At 33.7% G+C, this 24,954-nt stretch overlaps 1 protein-coding gene across 3 annotated transcripts; it reads right to left on the reverse strand.

Moving 5' to 3' along the window:
- Positions 1-12,340: 12,340 nt before the first annotated feature.
- LOC127813110 (probable E3 ubiquitin-protein ligase RHB1A) lies at positions 12,341-23,157 on the reverse strand. Of its 3 annotated transcripts, none has more exons than XM_052353875.1 (5): positions 22,861-23,157; positions 20,907-21,038; positions 13,224-13,611; positions 13,020-13,129; positions 12,341-12,860 (listed from the first exon to the last, which is right to left on the reverse strand). In XM_052353875.1, exons 2-5 carry the CDS (start codon positions 20,970-20,972, stop codon positions 12,828-12,830), a joined length of 597 nt encoding a protein of 198 aa, XP_052209835.1. In that variant the 5' UTR covers positions 20,973-21,038; positions 22,861-23,157; the 3' UTR covers positions 12,341-12,827. The 3 variants fall into 3 exon arrangements, with proteins under 3 accessions (XP_052209835.1, XP_052209834.1, XP_052209833.1); XM_052353874.1 differs by having other exon boundaries at positions 20,907-21,058; positions 22,857-23,157; XM_052353873.1 differs by having other exon boundaries at positions 22,857-23,155.
- Positions 23,158-24,954: the final 1,797 nt, after the last annotated feature.

Consider the following 24,954-nt stretch of genomic DNA (forward strand, 5'->3'; position numbering starts at 1 on the left):
ATGATAAAGATATTTATAGCCTCCAAATGAATATTAGGTAAGTTAAAGGTTTATACTTTACATTTAATGGTAGGAGACACTTACATTCATTGAATCTTGAGGTCAATTTTAAAAGTATATTGTTTAAATTTTAATATATAATAAATTAATCACTAAAATTATATTTATATCTTAATATTTAAAACTAATAAAGATTAGATATAAACAAATATCATTTTCTTCATCTTTGATTCTACTCATATATTTTTTTTATACCAATATTTGTTGTTAGGTCATATATTTAATTCCATGTCCTCATTTTTATTAAATAATAATTTTTTTATCAAATATGCATATTTGTTTAACTTATATAAAAAATAATTTTTAGTTTAGCCCAAACACAAAATGTACCCTTAGGGCACTAGAAATTACAACTACTACTATCCTTGCTATCTAAACCTTTTCAAAAAAATTATGTTGTAAATTTGCTATCACTAAAATTTTTAAATACCCAAAATATCACATCTCATTTCTCATTTCTCTGTTTTTTTTTTTTTACTCTTGTGGTATAATTGAAAATTCATCCGTCATTATAGTTGAATGGATTTATCTATGGCACCTAATTCTCTATTTTTTTTGGTAAAAGATAAATGTAGACAAGAAAACCTTTAAAAGTTTGACATCAAATCATGAGATTTCTATATTCTAAGAGGAATTGAGAAGTAAGGAGATAAGAGTTTTCGATGCCAAAGACTATGTAATGTAACTCTTATTTACCCTTCTATTTATTCCCGCATTTATTTGTTTATCTCTTTTGTTGTCTTTACCTATTAAACTCTACTAATGGGGTTCAGATTTTTTTATTTTTATTTAACTAAAAGGTAATTAAAATATAAATTTTAGAAAATATATTTTTTTTTGTAATTAGGAAATTTATTTGAAAAAATTAAGAGAGGAAAAAAAGGAAAGATGATATCAGGGGCAAAATGATCAAGTTATCTTAATTTTTAAGTTATTTCTATTATTTTCAAAATATTAGGGGTATTTCTAAAATTAAATCAAATTTTAAGGATGATTAATCTCACAAAGTCTCATGAGAGCATGCCTAACTAATTCTTTTATGCAATTGTGTCAATGAGCCTCTATTCTAATAAAATAAATTTAAAATATTTATTTAAATTATAATAATTACTTTTGAAATTTGCTTTAATGGTAGAAAATTTCCTTGTGTTTTGAAAAATAACAAAAACTACCCTTTCCACTAAAAAAATAGTATTAAAATACTATTTTACCCCTATGTTCTCCTATTATCTCTCTTCATTTATTTTTACAAAAATATATTAATGTATTAAAATCATAATTATAGAAAAATGTATTTTTAATCACAAAACTGTATTTATACTCTATATATATAAACTAAATGTATATATAACATATATCTTTTAGAAATATATTTTTAATTTATAATTATTTTAAAATTATTTAAAAATAAAAAAATTGCCAAAACACCCATTTGCAGTCCATCATTAACACTGATCACCGAGAAAGAGAAAAAGAGAGAGAAAAATGATTGTGTTTAGTGATAGCTAGCATTAGGGTTAGCAAAATTTTTAAAACCCAAACTAAGCAAATCACTGAAAAATTAGGTCATTGATAAAGTCTTGTACCATAAGAGAAGTCTTTCGCAACAAAACATTCCTTACTTTACCGCTATCTAATAGAAGAGGAGATCACTATCTAGTTGGGAAGAACTTGCCATTAATAACACAAATTTAGTGGAAGAGGACACAATAAAAGAGATTGTGGTTGATTAAAGAGTCCCATCATTGATCGAAGAAAAAAACAAACCCTCTAATATGAGCCTTGCCATAAGAAAGACAATTTGTTGCTATTTCTTGTTGTCAATTAAAGGGGAAGAGACCTCACCCATTATTATTGTTCAAAGATCATCATCGAAAAACTAAACTAGGGTTTAGTCATTTGTTAAACCCCAATGATGGAGAGAAAATGGTTGAATAACCAAGTTAGGGTTAAGCCTTATGTCGTTGGTGAAAGACAACATTATTGTTTTCATTTGATGTTGAAGCATACCCAAAATCTCTCTTATTTTCATTAAAAACCATGTCAAATCGAAAATAACCAAATCTTCTTCCTTGTCTTCCTTTGCCTTTGTCGTTGTTGTCTTCATAGTCACTTATTAAGAGATAGAAGGAGAAATAGTTTGGGGGTGTTGGTCAATTGTAATGAGAGAAAGAGTGAGAAAGAAACTCAAATGTTAAAGGTACCATATGCACTTACTTTAAATCTTAAAGGTATCGTGTGTAATTTTTCCATATGTAGGTTGAGTATGGATTATTTCGTATCATTACAAATGTCAATTGGGCTCAACATGTCGCCATTGCGGGCTTTGTTAGGTTGTGGTTGACATCCATTTTGGCTAGCTTAACATCGTTTCTAGCATTGGACTAGTGAGGCCTACCCCTCACTTGGGCCTTCACATTGCTACATATATATGCATAAAGACATTTAAAAAATAAAAATTAAACAAAAATAAAAGAAAAGCATGTGTGAACTTGGTGGAATTGGGTTATTTTACTTACTTGGAAGGCTTATGGGTTGGCCCAACATGGCTTACTTGGCCATATCAATAAGTCGTGCTATGATAACCTTCTTTATGGTTAACACGACATTATTGCCTTAGCTCGACGAGGCTTATTGCCCAATTAGCCCTTCATCTTGTTGCATATATATGCAAAAACATATTTTAAATAAAATAACAAAGAAGAACACACAAATTTGGTAGTCTTAGGGCATTCAACTCACCTAGAAGGCTTGTGGGTTAACCCAACACAACTTGCCTCAGCTAGATTAATACGTTATGCTATGATGACTCCTTTTGGGGGCTCATCATGACATAACTCTATTGGTATAATATGGTTTATCCTATTTCAGAACTATATGTATTATTAACTTGTATTTGATTTAAAAAAATTGTGTTCATTTGTACCCCCTTTGTTGGAGAAATTTTAGATTCACATCCATCCTAAATAGTCTAAATTTGTCGTAGATAAAAAATGTATTCCTAATAATATTGCAGTCTACATTGATAAAAAGATTACTTATCATTGAAAATATTTTGCCATATAATATTTTTTCGTATAAAAGATGAAAGACAATAATCAAGTAAGAAACCAAGCAAAATTTTGACATCCATAATTATGTTTTTGGATTGGTATGGATGGATGGTGAAGCTCTATAATTAATTTGTTACAAATTAAAATTAAGCTAGCCACTTAAAATTTAGAGTAAATTAAGATAAAATGAGTATTTATCTCTACTTTTTCTCTCATTTTTTTATGTCTCTCTTTTTCTCTAATTACAAAAAAAAAAAATGAGATATATTATAATTAATGAGTTTAGCAGGTTGAAACCCATCATGAACTCTAACTATGGCCAAACTAGCCATAAACTCTTCACCAAATATAGGGCCAAGGGCAGTGTCGGCCCTACTGTAAGGCCAAGTAGGCGGCTGCCTAAGGCCCTAATTGTGAAAGGGCCCATTTTTAAAATTTTATATATATTTTTACTTTTTAATATTAAATATTTTATTAAAAAATTAAATATAAAATACTAATTTTATATTTTCTTCATATACTCTCTGTGTACAGTTGTCTACCCAATTTTGTAGTGTATTCACAATTTTCAATTCTTAAACTCACCCATTAAACTCACTTTTCACTTCTTCTTTCCTTTCTTCCCCCCCCCCCTCCCTCTCTCTCAAAATCCCAATTAAACCTATTTTTTCCTATTATTTCTCTCTTTGCAATTTGGGTCATTGGCTTACTACATGTTCTTCTTCTTCATTTTTTAGTTCACTTCTTCTTCTCACTTCTCAGTGCCCCTCTCTCTCTCTCTCGCTTGCTTGCTTGCTTCAGAGTTTAGGTTTCAAACTCAATTTTCACAAACTCACAATACGATTTGTACCCTCACTTCAAGCCTTCAACTTCAATCTCCAGGCTCCGTCGCTTTGACAAACTGCAGATAGCAACAATAACATCTGTGTTCGATAACTTTGATTTTTTTTATTTTTAACTTTTATTTTTGAGTGTATAATATATGTTGTTTTTCAGGTTTTTGTATTCTTGTTTAGATATTTTTTTGACTTTAATTTGTTAATTGTTGGGTTGTGATTATTGATTAACAGCTAAGCTAGTTTTTTTTTTTTTATTACTTTTCAAACATGTATCTCTAACCATTTTTATTTAACATAGATGATTTGAAACGGAGTCTAATATAAATTTATAATACATTTTTCATGGGTCTAATGTAAATTTTAAAAAAAAAAATCATTAGATTATTTTTAATATTTAATTAAATTACTCATCTAATTTATAACTAATAATTGTAATAATTGAATTAATGTAGATCTACCAATAATATTTTTTTACCCATAGTATGAATTTGATATTGAATACAAATTTAGTAAAATTAAAAGATGTTTTTAATTTTTTTTTAAAAATTAATAAATAAAAAAAATGACATCAATTATGTAATTGATTAAAATAAAAAATGAACAAATTTTGTAGTGGATTGAACTTTATTTTTTTTTTAATTTAATGAAATGATGAATTTTTTTTAAAAAAATGTGTTATTTATTTTTTTATAAAAAATTAATATTTTTAAAAAAGCCTCAAAAAAAATTTTTGCCTAGAGCCCCAAACTGGTTGGGCCGACTCTGGCCAGGGGAAGAGGTGGGGGTAAGGAATCATACTCTTTCTTGCCCTTGTTTTTTCTCTCATATTCTCAAGGAGCAATGGCACAATGATAAAAGGATAAGTGTTAGAAATGGAGTCCCTTTCCTATGTGACTCCAACAAGAAAGAGTATAATTATTAATATTCCCAACCCCCCTTCCCCACCCATCCTTCATCTTTTCATTTTCTCCATTACCAAACCTAGGGTACCTATGGGTGTTGGTTCTCCTTCTATCCAATAATTTTTTTGGTTTTTCTTTCTTTCCCATGAGCCCAAATCTAAGTTCACTTTAATTGTGTGTTTAAATAAAAAAATATATATATTGATTAAAAGATAGAAAAATAAAATTCCCAATTAATTAGATTTATGCTTTCAATTTCTAATTGAATCAATTAGTTACTCGACTAGTAATTAATGTAATCGACCCATAGCAATGATGGAGAACTTCGGGCATTGGTTGACAACTATTGGAAAACTTTCTTAATTTAGCTCGAGACTCATACCACATGCACTTGATGTGTTAGATTTATACTATTTGCCTAAACAAAAACAAAGAATCCTACCATGGTGTTAGATAGATATCACTTATCTTTATTCTATTTGGAATATATTCTTGTATTCATCTTGTACCTTGGTTATATTTTTCTTGAGTGCAAAAAGTGAAATTCCCCATCTTAAGGGCCCCACACACTGTCTTACCCATATGAAAAAGGGTTAATCACGGTACACGACAACGCATCAGGTAGGAGACATAGTGTATGGTGCCCACAGGAAGTCACCCCCACAAGAGGGTGAAACTCTCATATTGCGACTGTCATGATTAGAATCTACATCTTTAAATACAATCTATTACTTGAGAACCAATCGTACTACGCCAGGACTTGATTATATTTTCCTATCTTGCCTTATCTATGTTGGTTATATTTTCCTATCTTGCCTTATCTATGTTAACTTGGGCATTGGATTGGGTAATCAAAGTCAAAGTCAAATTGATAGCTAACTAGGCATTGATTGGTGACATGGCTTGGGTGATTTGGCTTACTTAGTAGACAATGTCATGGTTTATTTTCTCAAATAGTATCGGGGAAGTACTAAGTTTGCATGTTATTGCATTAATGGTACAAAAGGTGCAATATGCATTAATGGTGTTGGTTGCAAGCTCATTTATATACGATGCAACTTTATCAATCTATTTATACGACTTAATCCTTATCTCATAAGGGATTTATAAAAGATTTAATCAATACTCGATGACAATAATGATCATAATTTTTAAAATTATAATAGTCCTTTTATAATTTTTAAATTACATTTTTACTCCTTATATGCTATACTCCTCCTGTTCACGCTAAAACGATAGTAGAAAAATATATTATCAACGTTCAAGATTAGCTAACCATGATTCATAGGCTCGCAATGAGTAAATAAATCCAAAATGCAAAGAGAAGGAACGGAATAGAATGTACACAGAGAATTTTTACGTAATTCGGCCAGAACGATGTCCACTCCACAACTGTTTTCTAGTTATTCTGGCAGAGTAATAGTATGGTATTATCAGTATTCTCTCTCTTTACAATTGTGTATTTGACCCTTATTTATCGTGAGGGGTGTTTACAATTGCATAATTTCTCAAAGTGGAAAAATGATATCATGGAAACAAGATGTCTTTATCAATTCCATAAAATCGAGAATAGACTCCATATTACCAAGGATCTGGTTTGCATCAGATAAAGTAGGTAGGTCCCTGTCTCCGATTATTCAGCAATCTTGTTGCTATGTGAGCTGAATAGTTTGACCGATGAGCTAAACGGTTAGGCTAGCGAGCTAGAAACATTGCTGGAAGCTCGTTGGGTATATCGTTGAAAGCTCGGTGGAAGCCTTCCTAGGAGCTCAGCCGTGATCTGAGTTCAGATTTCAGCGATGTATGAGCTTGCCCTAACGAGCTCAACTCGGTCTACTAAGCTTTAGGCTATTGGACTGAGTTTAGGCAGTGGTGCGAGAAATATGTATAACATATATTAAATACTTTAATAATATTATTAAAACTCAAGAATGAATTAAAACTATTTTAATTCATTCTTTGAACAAATACTCCTCTAAACTTCTATATATCATGAACCATACCTGAAAGTACATATAACCACCACTTGATTAGTTGGTTCAAATTTTTTTATTTTTTTTTATACGTACACAACACAAGCCATCTTCAAATATACTATAAAGAAAATAATATTTTGTCGTGACAAAAAGGGGTAACAAAAACTTGTGACAAAAAGAGGGTAGACATCTACCGATGGGTTGAGATGTTTTCAGTGCCTTACCTTTTAATGTTCCATCAAGCTCACTTGCCAATAAATTTCAGACCCACATAACAAGGATGTCACCAAATAATTTTTTTTTTTTTCTTCCCACTAAAGCCATTTTATTTATAAAATACTTTGGTACATGTCTTTAGGTAATTCGAAAGTATAATTTATCTAGAATTTAAATTCTCGATTGCAATTGACATTGGAGATCAACTTGTGCTTCGACTTCTATAGTGTTATTTATTAAAAAAAATTAAAACATTAATCAAAATAAACTATTTTCCACTTTTACTAGTTTGTATCCCATGTGAGCAACTCCATGAGAAAACCCTATAAATCAACTTACCCAATGACTCTTTTGGTGTTTGTAGTGGGATGTTGACATAGGAATAATGGTATTGAAAGTGTCACACCCTTTGTGCCACTTTTAAGTTAAAAAGGCTTAAAGTTTATGCTTTATTTTTCACTATATAAATAAATTATCGTCTCAATATTGAGACTTTAGTGGCAATATAATCTAGATTCACTAATGTAATAAGGGGATCTAATACTCTTTTAGTTCTAACCAATAATTAGCTAGTATACCTAGTTCCTGAAGTCTTGTATTTGTACAAGTTAACCGAGTACTCTTTTCAGATCTAGTTAGTATCCTTTTCTTTCTAGATTAGCATACACAAAGTAATCAAATACTCATTCTAGATATATCCAGTATCTTTTTTCTTTTTTTTTCTAGTCTACCAATGTACAAAGTTTCAAAACATTGTATAAATATTCACATGATCTTTATATCATGTTTAGCAAAAAAAAAAAAAAATCATATGTATTTCTCAATTTAAATTTCAAATTAATAATTCATGTATGTATGTCAAGTAATTGGATTAAGAGCTTATATTATGTAAAAATAATTTCCAAAGCATGTATGAGAATAATGTTCAAAGCGTATTAAGGCAAGAATAAGGACTCACTAATTCCCATAACAAAGTTTTTAGGATCAAGGGTTTATCACCAAGATCAAAAATTGTAACTAAAAAACTATAACAATTAGCAAAGACGTAACTTTATTTCTTTATGACCTTGATAGCGCAAAGTCCCACGCTAAACAACAAGCAAACATGAGGGGTTGCACCAATATGGGTGCCAATGAATTGGGATGTTAAGCCTCAAGCGATAGTCTCGCGAACGCCTAGAAGGATGTTGGGGCCACTAAACTTATATTTGTAAGTTTCTTAAGGTTAGTTTAATTTCTCTTTGATTTTGGATTCAATTTCCCTTTTATTTGTAATTCTTCGATTAATCATAATCTTAATCAAATAAATGGATAAATACATCATCAATTCCAAAATTTTGCATTTCGTAACAAATTGATTATTGTATTTTAATTTTTGTTACCGCAACCACTAAACTTTGATTTTTGTTAAAATTCAATTTCTATTTTAATTTTATGTCAAACTCTATTAATATAAATTGACATAATATACATTAATATAAATCTCAAAATCACTTAATTTTGAGGTTTATGTTAATTTTAATATTAAGTGATTTTGAGGTTTATTAATGTACATTACGTCATTTTTTTTTTTGTTAACGTAACTTGATAAAAAATAAAAAAATGACTAAATTATAACAAAGATTAAAGTTTAGAGTACAATAATCAGTTTGCTAAAGAGTGTAAAGTTCAAAGACTAGTAATATAATTTATCCAAAAATAATAAATAATTCTTTGTTCTAATTTACCCTCCAAGTCTACATCTTTAATGTTTATTTCTCCTCCGCAAAGAATTGATTTGTTTATAATTTCTTAATTAATTTTAATCCTTATTCTTCTCACATAATATTAAGATAATATCATTATTGTTCTCAAGAGTATAGCTTGGTGGTCCCGATGATTCCATTTGAAGCATGTTTCATCATGATCAGAGTGTTGTTTTGGGATCGAAATCAAGGGCCACTAGATTCTCTGATTTAACTCCTTCATTGTACTCTTGAGTCAATAGATGAGAGCACTCGTGATGGGACGATACCTAAAAAATAATAATAATAATATCATTATATTTTTTTTATTTATGTTTCAATTATCTCGTAGAATCAATTTCAATCCTTCTAAGCTTCAATCCTAATAATATATATGTATATATTATTTTAATTTTTTCTAATTTATGGGAGACTTAATTTCTAAAATCAAGTTTATTTTCAATTTGAACTTCCGGTCCAATTTAAATTTCCTTTGTAGGGTAAATTGTCAAAAAAAAATGATGAACTTTTTGTTAAATTTTAATTTTATAATGCGGTTTTAATGTTTTAAAAATATACTGAACTTTGTATTTAGTTTTAGTTTTGTAATGATTTTTTAGTTTTTTTAATAATATATCAAATTTTGTATTTTATTTTAATTTTATTTTAGAGACGAATCCATTAGATCAGATTAAGTTAATGGTAGAGTTAAATTTTCAAAGATAAAGTGAGATGAGATATTTGAAGTTATCTCCAATACTTTTATACTTTGTTATCTCGAGCTAGAGGAGAATTCAGAATTTATCAAAATAAATAGATTTAATGAAATTGTCAAACCAAATAAAGATTTATTTCTAATATTTTTGAGCTCAAACATATCGATGCAGGCTAATAAGAGTTGAGTTATTTAGAATAAAGATCCAGAAAATAAACTTTATATACTTATATTTTAAATCTAAGTTGAAAAACATAATACGTATTATTTAAATAGAAAGAGGTGACATTTTCATATTGTTTATCAACAAGGGCATGTGACAAGATATTATCAGTTAATCTTCAAAAATAATCTCATTACAAGATAATTATTACATGTATTTAGTATTTAGTTACCATAGAAAATAAATTAAATGTTTATCACATATATCATATTGGAATCATTTGACTACATTTTTTCAAGTAAAAAAAAAAGAAGAGAGATTGCATTTTAAAATTATTTTCAATATTCCCATTTGGTGAATTATTACATATACTTAATCATCTTATAAAATGATGATAACATTCTAATTATTGAAGAAGAATTTAGAATAACTCAAATCTATCATTGAATTTCGAATCAGAAAAGGTCCAAAAGGTGAGTGTGATTTTGTCCACCCCTTTAACGAGGGTGAACATAATCTCCACTATTTTGGAGGTTAAAAATAACAGAAATGGGTTAAAAATAACAAAGGGAACTGCCCCTATGTTATTTTTAACCCTCAAACGAGTGGGGGTTATGCTTACCCTTATTAAAGGGGGTGAACAAAATCGCATTCCCAAAAGCAGAGATGGCAAACGGGCCGAGCCGGCCCACCACCAAGTGGCTTGCGACGGGCCAAGCAGGCCGGGCCAAATCGGCCCGCTTAAAAACGGGCCAGCAGATTGCTGGCCATAGCCAGCCCTACACGGGCCCGCGGGCCAGCCCAACCCGCCCAGAGGGCGAGACAAAAGGCGAGCAAGACAGAGGGCGAGACGAGAGTGAAGGCGAGGGCGAGACAGAGGGTGAGGGCGAGACAGAAGGCGAGAGGCGAGGCTGAGAGCGAAAGGCGCGGGCTGTTTGGGGGAGGGGGGGGTGTGGCCGATTAGCGGGCCAGCTCGGCCCGCCACCATTTGGCCCGCCGGGCCAAGCGGGCCGAACCAAATCAGCCCGGCCTTAAATGGGCCAACAAAATGCTGGCCCTAGCCCAGTGTCGGGCCGGGCCCCAACGAGCCCGCCCGTCGGGCCAAGCCCATTTTGCCATCTCTACCCAAAAGGTTAATCTATCTAGAAGATTGTATTTAATAATTCACTTGGTCTCTTCTTAGGATTACTATCGTTATACAATTTCTCGCCGCTTGTGCCCTCAATTTGAATAGAAGAGGTAAATCATAGGTAAAAAAATTATTTTACTATGCAAGTCAAGGAATTGAACTCACGACCTACTCATACAAATCACAATTTATCATGACTCAACCGCTTGATCTTATCTTGATAACATTAATTATATAATCCACCAATATAAAAGCATAGTATTTAAGGGTTCAAATACGACATTTATTACATATTTTTTATATTACTATTGCATCATTTTTTAATAATAATAACTAACATGAATCTTTAAAAAAAAAATCTATAGAGAACTAAGCCCTACCCTCATTTCTGAGAAAATTTAAGAGCTGCTAGAGCCTAAAAATTATTTAGACAGCCTCAGGCCTACAAAGAACCCAACAAAATTATAACCATATTGCGAAATCAATTGATGATCAAGCTTCAAACTCTCAATCAAACCTTTAAGAATATCCCCAGTCCACATATTTAATATTCACTTGTAACAACCAACAAAATTGAAAACAAGTAAAATTAATTGGATATAAACTTGCCACGAAATCTAAATAACTTGGGGGCTACTAGGGAAGAGAGAGAAAATAAATAAATAACATTGCGGATGGAGTAATAGTTTGGATTAGTTACCGTTACTTCTATTTTGGAAAATTATGATGACCGCATATATAATACATACATATATATATAATATTTTTATTTATGTATATTAATTAAAAAAGGTCTTAAAAAATTAGACTCAAAATTAAACCAATCTAAATCAAGTTTGGTTTTTTAGACCTAAATCCAAATTGATATATTAAAAAGATTATACTGAATCAAACCCATGGAAAGTCTCTCAAATAAGAGTGTGCAAACAGTTCGATTATTGAGCTTATTGAGCTGATCAAAATTCACTAACCGATTAAATTAAACTAAGGAGCAAAATCAAATCAAATTGTCAATTAACCTAAAAAATCAAACTAACCAATAATCGAAAAAATTAAACAAACAAAATAACTGATAAAAAACACATAAAATAGAAAAAAAATATCATCATTTTAAAAACATCAAACATCGTTTTAAAATTACTTCAATTCTTCCAACTAAAAAATCAAATTGAAAACAAAAGGCCAAACTTTTGAAAAAAAAAAAAAATAACCTAACCGAATCAATACAAAAAAAAAACTAAACCGAACCAACATATTCAATTAGTTTGGTTCGATTAGTTCGAGTAAATCGAACTTTACTCTCCCTTAACCCTAAAGTTCAACAACAGTATGCTTTGCATACCCTCATTCAACCAAACCATGTCTAAGAAAGTAAAGGCTACAACAATTCTTGTGAGCTCAAAATCTTTCATAAGAGTCTCTTACCAAGGACCAACTCAACCTCATACAATAGCACATCCACGCGCTAAGTACGTTTAGTGCACATTTTGCAAGGGTTGCTGAGAGAGTTGGTTTTTGTCTGCAGCCTTACCCTTCTTTTCGAGTCAGTTGTTTACACACAACTAGGAATCAAAGACCTCCTTTTCGAGTAAGTTGTTTACAAACAACTAGGAATCAAAGACAAATGGAGCTATACAAACAAAACAAAAAAAGTAAAAAGAATGGCAAATGACAAACAAACCTATGTGCCTCTATTTTTGAGGCGGCGTCCACCTGGCTTTTTATGCAACTCCTCAACCACGTCACCTACAATCTGGTGATAAAAAACATTTACAAGATGAATTACAGGAAAAATGAAGATTGAAATGGAGCACGAGAGAATTGTATTATGTTTAATCTATCCCTTTTCTTTGTTACTTCTCTTTCTCTTTCTATATCTTCTCTTCCAAGTTCAAGACGACCACGAATCCACAAAGATGCTTCTTCAGAAACAAAATGGCACCATACCACTACCAAATCTGAGATAGGAACTGAAAAACCTTGTTCGCCCACAACCTTATATGCAGAATTTAGTTTGCAAGAAGTTAATCAATCGAAGAGTTGTAGAAAGCTAGCCATCAACAGTAGGACTGAATATCATTTCCTGCATATATATATATATACATATATATATAAAAGAAAAAAAAAAAGAGAGAGAGAGAGAGAGAAGAGAATCAGATTTTGATACATCAATATGGAATGTAAATGAATAGCTAACTGTGCACATCAATGGTAAGATGAATAAACAAGTGACCCGAGGCACCTGATCACACACAGGACATGTGTTGCTCCTTTCCTTCCATTCAAGAATGCACGCAAGATGAAAATGATGCTCGCATTTTGTGATAATTTTTGGATTCTCAGCATCGTATTCTGCAGAGAATGGAAGGCCAAATTAAATGGTATTTCAATGCCAAATACCAAAGACACATTCAGGAGGATTGCACGAGAGTACACAATCTCATACCTTCAAGACATGTGGGACAAACATCCTCTTCCTCCAATGCTGAAGCAAGAGGTTCATTGGACTTCTTTTCAACAGACTTCTCAAAGTCAACTTCCACATCGTCCAAGGAGGCAAGATCAGAACCCTTCTGTATTTTGCAGTCCGATTCCTTCAGGTCATGATGTGATGATGCCAGGGTGTTCCCAGCATTTGTTTCTTCAGCAGATTCAGTAATTGGAGTTAGAGGATGTCTTAGATTTGCATCATATGGCAGAGGCGCTGGAGGTGGCCTATAAGTGTCAGGAATTGAAGTTTCCAGATTTACATCAACTAAGAGCCCCGTAGAGAGAGCAGACACCATGCCATGATGTGATGACAAAGGCTCACGCTCCGCTGACACTCTTGGATACTGCAGGATGAAGCGGAAGTCCAGCAAAACAAAGAAAGAATAACCAATTAAGTGAATTATGTACCCTAAAATTGAACATGATTGACAATGAGGGCAACTAAATTTTGTTTATTTTTGTCACTAAGCTCCAAAGCCTCCAATACATCATAAGAATTGCACCCAAAAAAAAATATATTTTTTCGTACTATTACATTTTGTGCCTGTCCACACAACAAACCATCCAAAAGCAAATCCAATGCCACATTATGTCCTCGCCCAAGCAGTTCACAAACCACAATAATACTCTTCACACCATTCTCTCTCTACATCAGTTCATCTCTTGACAATCATGTCACCCACCAGCAATAAAACCTCATTCAACTGACAACCACATAAAGCCCGCTCAACCAACAACAAATCACCAATCCCAGCAGCAGTTTGAGGGTACAACTAATACCAAACCCAAATCATATCTGCCCCCTCCCTCTACATATACGCATTCAGAATCCCGGTCTCTTATGTAGGTATACTTGTAAGAAGTCCACTATAATGGGTGGGGATGGTGTGGCTATATCACCCGGGGGGGGGGGGGGGGGGGTTAGTGTTGCTCCAAGGCATAGGTGCTACCAATGAACAAAATGGTGTTCCAAATATGATGATAGTAGGTCATGGCAATAGGTCCAATGAGTGGTTGTGGCAGGATGAGATGGTGGTGGTTGTCTTGGTAATATTGGATCCCTGAGCATGTATGCAACACCACCAAGGACACATATGATGATGGCATTAAGACAGAGAAAGTAGAGTAGAGATGACAGGAAAAGAGGTTCCTTAAATGCCAGTGGCGGAAGGGCTAGGAGAAAGAGGAGGACAAGAAAAGAAGGATGTGACTTTGAGGCAGTATGCCCCTGGTTGTTGGAGGGTATTGTGGAGGTAGGTATTTGTGAGCATTGAGGCGTGGTGGAGCTCCATAATTCTCATTTATTTAGAATCAAAGAATTATTGAATTATGACTCCTTGAGCAAATAGAGTGTTCTCCTGTGAGTTGGAGATAGATCAGGCTGCTATTTGTGGAGGTATTATCATGTGTTGATTATACCTCTCATTGTACAATGCCATACTGGGCACAATGGCATTAGAAGACTCCCCCAAGTAAAGGTGACCTTGGTGGCTGGCTGCCAATAGATGACCACAAGAACACAGATGACCCACAAACATTAACAGAGAGTCAGGAGTGACCAAGTACTTCGTGATGAATGTTGGGACCCTGGGGTATCCATACCACATGTCCATCAGTAGTCATGCACCATGATCTGTGATCACCTTATCAAATACCAACATATCCATGATTTCCTGTAAGGCATCATAGGATCATCTTTGGGAGTGATGAATATCTAGTTTACATGCTCAAAAACAGTAGAAGGCAAAATTTCATGCTCTTGAAAAAAAAAAAGTATGCTTCACCAAAATCCTTAAGCACTTGCTATTGTGAAAATACACCTAATTGTTTTCTCTTTCCCATATTAGGGTTCACACTTCACATGCCATGTAAACATTTCTTATTGTATTCTTAAGACAGCTTTGGGGTTGAATATTGAATTAAGATCATAGTCTCTTCTTGGCTTGGTCGTCCCCTTATCAACCTGGCCAAGACACGGGCCACCTCCCGAATTGGCTTGGCTTGGTCATCCCCTTGTCAACCAGGCCTAAAACACAGGTCGTCTCCCAAATTGACAGGGCATTACAATTCACTGCCATAAGCAAAATATATTATGAATTACCCAAAATAGGCTCTATATATACCCACCTCTCCTCTCCATATATATACCATCTCTCTCTCCACCATCCATCAAACTAAGACAGAAAGGATTACCACATCATCACTCAATCTTCTCTCACATCACACAAACTGCATACATGCATCTTAGCGAAAATCCAGGGTTAGCACACAAAAGCAACTCAATCAATTGACCAACCGAGAGAGAGAGAGAGAGAGAGAGAGAGAGAGAGAGAGAGAGAGAATGAAAGCTAAAACCCATAAAAGAGAAAGGGCTAAAATTGTTTGATCCATGAGGTGACTTCAACCAAAATGAGCAATCTCTTAAATTTTTGTTGGAAAACTTCCCACCCATTTAGCATGAGTCTTCAAACAATTAGGTAAACAAACTTTGGGAAATGATTTAACTAAGTCTTTGCATTTTAGAAAGTCTGTTGATCTACCTGAGGGTGGAGATCAAATCATTAACCAAGAGTACTCCATGAATAAGAGGTGAAAGTTTTGAAAAAGCTGCTTACCCTATCCAAGCAGTAAACTGTGTTGACATTGTAGACAGTAACAAGAAAAAGAAAACCAGCATTTTTTAGATGTGTGCGAGTAGAGAGAGAACTTGCAAGTAGGTCATTGATGAAAGAAGTATTATAACTGTGATTCTTGAGTCTGCCATTATTAGATTGAAAAGGTAGAGCAACATTCTAAATTATTTTGGGTGACATGAGTAAACCAAACTTATTAATCTTAAGGATGTGTCTTGCCCCAATTCAGTTAAGGAGATCATTAGATAGCTGAAAGCCAGTGGAAAACTCAATGGATCAATGCATCATGAATTATAGACAAATGAGAAAAATATTGGGAGCTCTTAGCATGTGCTGCATTGCCCGAGTGTAGTGAAAAATGAGCTTGGGTTGTCGCATCGATGCCCCATTGTAGTGTCAAATCTACAAGAATTCTCGCATTTTCATGGATGGATGAAGCAAAGATCATGGATTATAGATTAAGAATTGGATAATAGAATATCGAGAATCTGACCCCAAAAAAATCTATAAAAGTGGTGGCCATGATGATTAAGAGAAAAATTAACATTATGTGCCTCCAAGAGACAAGATAGGTGTCAGACTACGAATCTGACAAGGGTAGTTTCCTCGCAATTCAGTAAAGATTGCGTGGGAAACCCGCGTATTAGGAAGAGAAAGAAGAGGCAGGGAAGAGAATTTGAGAGAAGAGAGTGAAAGAGAGAGAGCGAGAGAGAATGAGAGGGAAAAAATGAATCAATTATCCTTTCCAAAGTTGCTTTCTCTGGATGCGAAGGCTGGTTATATAATACCCATACCTTGGCGCCACTATTTGGTTACATTTGAATTAGGCCCATGTGCTGTAACGGCCAGCCTACTCCATATTACTATAATATCCTATATCCTCCCCTTATTTACATAGAGATCCCGTGACAATAGGTTGGGGAGAAAGGCTAAAATGTTGACAAAGTCCAGATATAAAATTCAGTACTCAAGGAAAGATTATGAAAGTGAGGATTATTATTCAGAAGAGTTTAAGGGCTGGGTAGTGGCTGCGAAGAGAATAGGAGACAAAATTATTGCAGCAAAAAGACATTCTACAAGAAGAAACTATGAATATTGTTAGTACATATGCACCATCAAAGAAGTGACTAAGACAAATTTTTGGGACAATTTAGAAAGATTGGTACAACGAATTCCTCGGAGGAGAGAAGATCATTATAGAAGGCAACTTAAATGGTCATGTGAGTATAGAACGAAATGGGTATAGGGAGGTAGATGGAGGTTATGAATTTAAAGAAAGAATGAGGGCAAAGCCATTTTTGGATACTACTATGGCATACAAACTCATCATAGTTACTAAGTTTAAGAAACTAGATGAACACTTAGTCAAATATAAAAATGACTTATCAACTACTCAAATAGACTACTTTAATGAAATAGGATAAGTGTTTATGTTAAAAGAACTGAAAAGTTATACTAGGGAAATGCCTAACCACTAAACATAGGCTTATAGTCCTAACCTCTATATCAAAAAAAATGGAAATGAAAAAATGATATAGAATGAAGCTCAAGAATCAGATGGTGAAACTTAAATGTAAAAAACAAGACATTTTCAAGGAAAAAGTATGTGGTAAAAGAGATTGAACCATAGAAAGAGAGAATAACCAAATGTGGATTGAGATAGCTACTATTATCCAAAATAAGGCAAAATGGTTCTAGGAGAGTTGAAGGGAAAGGCTCCAACCAAGAAAAAGCCATGAAAAGGAAAAATCAAAACCAAGAGAGCATGCTATAAGACTTTACACACATGTAGTAATGAAAAAACTTGAAGAAGTATATTTAGAGGGGGGGAAAAAAGATGTATTAATAAATGAATAATAAGAGGAGGTAAATTTGAGTCAAGGGAAATGCATAAAAGACAAAAATTAAAAGATAATAGTAAATGAGTGGGTGATCAAGTAGAAATGAAGGGAGTATTTCTCAAAAATATTCAATGAAGATGGAGAAACAAATGTTATGTTAGGGCATCTTAGTAACTCCGAAAAAGACATGGTTCACATGTTTTATAGTCATATTTGTTTGAACAAAATAAAACAAGCATTGGAAAGGATAAAAAAATAATAAAAACAATTTGACCAAATAATATTCCAATAGAAGCATGAAAATGCATTGGAGGAGCATTTTTTGGCTAACGAAAAAAACCGATAATAAGATTTGTTCACGCATTAGGACTTGGGAAAAAATTCCATGACAAAGTAGCTCCAGAAGTCACGTTGGAAAGTGCATGTACAGATTGCTTGTATACAACTTATTGAATTGTGGAGGAAATACTATATCTTCCCCAGTTACAATTGGATTATATCAAGGATCTGCATTGAGCCCTTACCTCTTTACTCATGAACTCATAAAACACATCTAAGAAGAAATGGCTTGGTGTACATTATTTGCATATAATATTGTCTTGATAGGTGAAACAGAACATGAAAAATAAACTTGGATTGTGGAGAAACACCTTAGAATCCAAAGGTTTTAAACTAAATAGGTCAAAAACTGAGTATATGGAATGTAAGTTCAGTAAAAATATAAGTATGGATGACATTATTATGAAACTTAGAGATCAAGTTATTCCCAAAAGGGATCGATTATTCAAAAAGGAGGGATTTTATGGAGGATGTTACTCATATAATGAATATGAGATGATTAAAGTCAGAAGTGTATCCAACATTTTATACAATTGTAAAATCCCTTTATACCTGAAATAGAAGTTTTATTGGGCAGCTATAAGATGATCTTTATTGCACGGATCAATATGTTGGGCAATTAAGTATCAACATATGCGAAATGTGAGTAAAGCCAAGATGACAATGTGATGGTGAATGAGCAGCCATACAAGAAAAAACAAAATGAAAAACGAGGTCATCAAAAATAAGGTTGGACTGGCTGCCCCTATTGAAGATAGGATTCAGAATTAAGATGAATTGAATATGTAAGAAAAAGACCAACAGAAACGCCCATGAGGCAAGTGGATGAAACGAATAAAATTTATACTAAAAGGAGAGAGAGATTAGGAAAACTTGGTGGGAAACCCTTAGATATGACATGATATAATGGCCTTACAAAAGATGTGGCCGTGGGTAGAGCATTATTAGAGAACTAGAATTCATGTAGCTGACACCATCTAGTGAGATTAGATTTGTGATTGTTGTTGGTTTGTATCCATCCTAAATGATATGCACCAAACATTCTGTAAAACAATATATGTGCGAGCTAGTGGATCATTTCTCACCTTGAGAACACTTGGACCTAAAACATATTTGCTTTATTTACCTAGTGACATGAATATTAATCATGTTTTACATGTAAAGAATTTGTCACCTCTCAATGCAAATCTAGCCTTCTTTCTTGAAAGTCATCACTCATCAGGCTCCTTAGATATGCTTTCACTCCACAGTAATGTCATTACAGTTGCACTCAATACTGAGATTATTGATTCATCTACAATTTTCAGAGGTTCTTACTCAGTTGGAAAGGACGTCTCCACTCAGCTGCTACTTAGTTCATTACAACAGATTTTGGCATCTTTCAATCTAAAGCTTTTCAAACAGTCCTTGCAGTCTTACTCACCAGCGTTGATTTCTTTTTAGCCGAAATAGAATGATAGGGAACCTAAATCTAAGGATTTGGTATTTTTAAGCAAGTCTACTCTTAATTTTAAGAAAACCAAATCAAGGAATAAATTAGGAGATTAGCAAATTGTCAATTTGATTCGATTTCTTAATAGTGTTATTTCCTACTTTTAATTTTTTCTTTTTCTACATAGGTTTTCTTGACACCCTATATATAAACATTTCTTATGGTATTCTGAAGGCAGTTTTGGGATTATATATTGAATTGATATGTAGAAACTTGTTTTCAAACAAAGATTCTCTCTGAGTGTCAAGTTCTGAGATTCATTCTCATTATCATTTTGGTTTTTTAAGATTCATACTCAGTGCTCCTACATAAGAATCTAGCAAATGTACCTACATTGCTATTACAGAATTTTTTACACTTGAAAAAACTCACCAAGGCACCAGTAAATGCATTAAGCAACTTTCTACAGAAATTGTTCTCATTTCATACATTTTGGTAGTGAAGGCACTAATTCCCAAGCTTTTAAGTCAATAATGCAGGTAGAAACCTCTAAGCCGACCCTTTAAGTTCCATAATATGTTTGAATACCATTATACTTATTTCCATAGTTGACCACATAATCCAGTACAATATTCAGTTGTAAATTTATAGCCTTCTCAGCAAGGCAATACACAAGTCTTCATCTTCAATAATTCTCTTCAATGACAATTGCTCAAACCTTTGAGCTATCACATGGTGCAAAGACAACATCAAAACTTGCTCGCCTTGATACAAGCTCAATTCCTTCACACTTTGCTAATATGTATAAACTACTACAGAAAAGAAAATATATGAGCGTTTTCACCAGGTTCTTCAATTGGTTTACAACAGATACTTTACTCTCAGATTTCAAGAACCAAGTCAAAGTCCTGAATTTGAGATCAAGAGATCCTTCACATCTCTAGTCAATAAACAGACTTACCCTAAACACCCCCCCACACACACACACACAATAAAATAAATAAATATATAAATAAAAGAAATGAAAATACATTGGTGCATCACAAATAACAACCTGGTGAACAAAATCACAACTAACAATCTTTTTTATGTCATCGATTATAAAGGAAAACAAAGCATTGATGCATCTTTCCTTCATCCAAGTTGGGAGGGGTTCAACTTATCAATGCATTAATATTGAGAAATTAGAGTTTCTCTGTTATCTCATGAAACAATGGAAAAACCAAAAATAAATAAATAAATACACTCTAGAGAAGTAGCATTTTACTTATATGAAAAAAAAAACCACCATGCCACAGGAACTTGGTTCACAATCAAGAGAAATTCTGCTCAATCCTAAGGGGAAAGATCAATCAGACACACAGCTTTCTGAATAAGGAAGATAAATTACTAACATGATAGTATGTTGGTGATCTGTTCAGCCCCACTCCTTTAGAAGAACAACAGCAACAGCCTCCCATTTCTATTTGACTATCTCAGTTATCCACCTGAAGCTATTGGTACTTTACTCATTGTATCCCCTCAATCTGGAATGAGAAAACACATCCTATCAGATGAAAAATAAATAATATCATTTTTAAAGCACCAAAAGTTGCTTGGTTAATACTTCAATAACCAAGAGCAGTAAGCCTCAACACACATCAATGGATAGCAACCGAGAGTGCATCTAAGATGAGTAAAAGCTGATACACCCAAATATATGAACAACTGGAGTACAATGAGAGCATGGAAATAGTCCAAAAACTAAGTTTTCAATTAAATTAAACATGACCTAGGTAAACAAACCAGACAAATAACCAGTTGTAATTTCAAGGTATTATACTTTTGCAAATCAAATAGTGACATAATAGTTCAACATTGAGATGGATGCATACACTCATGTAGCCCCGACTAGAATCTGTAGAGTTGGGCGTCCAACATTCCTGTGTTCAAGCAAAATACCTTCATGTTCTGATTAATCATATATACATCATGGGTTAAGTTGTGTTAGAATGTTGTCTCAAGTAAATCCAGCATGTTTGCAGTAAGGATGCATCGGTTTTTAGGGGGTATGGGTAGGCGGTTTCCAGCTTGGTAAATAGATTTAAGTTTGGGGGTAAAACCGGGAATGTCTATACCGGTTATAAGTTCCTAGTAGTTAACGCCTATTCTTCTATAAATAGGATAGGGGTCTAGGCTTATGATGTATTGTTCATTCTCACGAGAAAGAAGAGAGAGAAAAGGCTGTGTGTGTTAGAATAGTCTTTGTAATCTTGAAGTCTTGTAATTGTGAGAGTGAGGGATTGTACTGTGATTATTCTGAATCAAAGGCTGCTCTCGGGAGGTTCTTAGAGGCTGGATGTAGAGCCAATTTAATTGGCTTGAACCAGGATAAATCCGCTGTCTCATGTGGTTTGCATATTTGCTTTCTTGTTCAGTTTTATGCCTTCAAATTTCTGTTCTTTATTATTTGTTTGTGTTGTGGTGTGTTGGCCGGTAAGTTGAGAGTGATTGAGAGTGTGTTGGGTGGTATTTAATTGGTATCTTGTGAGGTTTAAAGGCTGCCGGTGCTCCCAATTTATAACAAGTTGCAATGGCTGCAATATATGAAGTACCTGAACTGAGCTCAACTCCCAAGTTTAGAAAGAATAGAAAATTACTGCCAATAGCCCTTACTTGCAGAACTTAGAAAATGTATATTTTGTTCATCTCTCAAGTATGGTTACACACTACCAAGCCTACGTGGGGGGAACTAATAAAATTTACCAAACAAAAAGCTCCCCCCCCCCCCCCCCCCCCCCCAAAAAAAAAAAAAAAAAACCACCTCCCTTCCAGCCCCAAAAAGCATGAGAAGAAACAAAAAAAGAAAAATATCCACCAAACAAAAGGAATAAGAACAAAAGAAATTCAGTATATTCATAAGCAGAAAGATGAAATTATCTTCAAAGACTACTGCTGCCAAACCAACTCCCAGTAAATGTTTAAACCAGACCACAACCAGATAGACGATATGAAATAACGTCTCTAAATTCTAGGAATGCGAAAATCCACTGAAATACACCATCACTCATAAAGCTAAAATCACAGCCTCTAGCTATCCTAATCACATCATCACCACATAAGAAAGCTACCAACGATACCAAAATCCACAACAACATCTCTCGGCGCAACATGTTCAGCGGAACATCCGTCCTAGACAACAAGCAACACTAGTTACCAATTGAGAACTTCAAAGCGCAAACAACACAACAAGAAATCACGAAAAAAAACGCATAAAGAAAGACGAAGCACGTTCCAGAAAGTAAAGAGAGTAAGCATAAAACCCTAGACCAGGCAATAAAACCGCGAAAAGCAAAGATACATACACACATGAAACTGCATAGCAGCAAGCAAGCAATCAACCGATCCAGTAGATTCAACAAACACGCGGAAAATAAACATGCCCTGAGCGAGCGATCGAAGGGAGAGAACCGCCTCGAATTGGCTTCTTCGCAATTTGGATGAGGAGAAGAGCGGAACTCCCTCTCTCTCTCTCTCTCTCTCTCTTCACCTCTATGTGAGTGCGACTTTTGGAAAACTGGAATTCAGTCAGAATAACGTAATCATTTTCTTCTTGAAGTGGTGGTGGGAAGGGGAGGAGAGAGCCGCCGGAGCAGGAGGCGCAATGGGCGTGCGGGGCTCCGATTGGGACGCGTGGGAGGTAGAGTCTGCTACGCAAGCAAGTTGGGTAGGCTGGCGGCCACCTAATCCCACGTGGCGATTTTTTATTTGCTCCAAGTGGGGCCCACGTTACGTGGAATCAACTGGCTTCCGGATTCAGAGCTGGCCGCCTGTGATTCAATATTTGACGAGTCTTACTACTGTTGGTATATACTAAAATAATAAATAAGGAAAAGACCGTTCCTAATTTTAACTATAAAGGTAATTTTCTTTTTTATGAAATAAGAGTAATTTTTTTTTGAGAGTGTCGTTGTGAATGGAATCTCCATCATGGTGCACTCATAAATTTCTCGATCAACATGCAAGTTGAGAAGCGAATAGAGTTCTCGATAAAGTTTATATAAATTCTCTTTTTAGATTTGAATTATAATAGAATCGATATAAGTAAAAGATAATTTATAATCTTTTGATTAACCCTAATATAAGTGAAGATAACTGTTATGTTGTTTACCGTCAGACAATATAACAATTGTCTAATTGAGAGAGAGAGGGGGCATGTGGCGTGGGCCCCACATGCAGGCGTGCATGTGGGGCCCACGTCACATGCCCCCCTCTCTCTTTCAGTCGATAGGCAACATAGCAATGCCCCTATAATAGATTTGATTTTATGTTTGACTCATTCTCCTCGAATAGAATTGTTGGTAAAATTCATACAAATTCTTGGCAATTCGTAGTCTTTCGATTGAGACAATAATTTTATCACCTCAAATAGATTTGATTATAGGTTGGATTATAGTTGGCTCCATCATTTCCTTTCTAATTCGTATTTTTCATAAAAGAATCTCTTTTCAAGGATCGAACAAGATTCATTTTGCATCATATCTAAGGGATGCATAGTTTGGGCCTTCAAAATAGAGCTAAACCCTTGAATGCATCATATGATGTCATTATGTATTCTTTTTTTAAATTTTGAGATTAGGGTTAGAAAGAGAACATCAAACTCCAAGCGAGGGGCAACATTGGGGTTAAAAGCGTCCGAACCTAACACCTCCCCCACGCCAAATGGAGTGTCATTATAAAATATGAAAACTATAGAAAATATTTAGAGACAAGAATAAATCGTAAGTGATTTTTCATGCAAAATAACCTAAACTACAGAGGGTTTGAAGATAATTTAACCTATTTTTATATAATAAGCAAACACAAGTGTTATTTGTAAGCGAAGTTTCAAACTTTTAAAAGTTCAAAAAACCCTTAACCCTAGCTATGCAAGAGATTTAAAACAAAAATTAAATTACAATTGACACCCTTATATTTTTCAAAATGGAATATGTCCCTATGCGGTTAAGGATTTATGTAAATTGATCATTTTTATCCCTACAATTTAAACTCTCTCTCTCTCTCTCTCTCTCTCTCTCTCTCTCACAAAAATATACAAATATTTTTTAAAATTTAAATATATATAAATATAAACTAAAATATATAGCATGCAAAGGAGTTTATTGGTTGAATCTCGAGGGAGTGGTGTTGTACTTGCGAGTTTCAAAATATTTGTTGAACTAATTCAATAATTGTAAAATGTGTAAGTGCAAAAGTCCCTTAAGGTTTAGCCACCATTAAACTAAGGATGTTATACCTTCTAACTCGACAACGGACCAAATGAGGGTCTAAGTATATTCTTGAACTCATCACAGATAAAAACAAAAAAGAAAGTGATAGAAAAAAAGTAAAGGAGAAAGAGAGAACAATGCAATCACTATTGTCTTTTATGCAATAGAACTACCATTGCTTAAAGTTGAACTC

This window comes from Diospyros lotus, chromosome 11 (genome assembly GCF_014633365.1).
Source record: "Diospyros lotus cultivar Yz01 chromosome 11, ASM1463336v1, whole genome shotgun sequence".
Classification (NCBI taxonomy): domain Eukaryota; kingdom Viridiplantae; phylum Streptophyta; class Magnoliopsida; order Ericales; family Ebenaceae; genus Diospyros; species Diospyros lotus.

Excerpts from the sequence above, each read along its gene's own strand:
- LOC127813110 (XM_052353875.1), bottom strand. The coding sequence starts at position 20,972 with ATGGGAGGCTGTTGCTGTTGTTCTTCTAAAGGAGTGGGGCTGAACAGA. Across the intron at positions 13,130-13,223 it reads TTGTCCCACATGTCTTGAAG|AATACGATGCTGAGAATCCA; the intron begins GTATGAGATTGT and ends CATTCTCTGCAG. Across the intron at positions 12,861-13,019 it reads CATGTCCTGTGTGTGATCAG|GAAATGATATTCAGTCCTAC; the intron begins GTGCCTCGGGTC and ends ATATATATGCAG.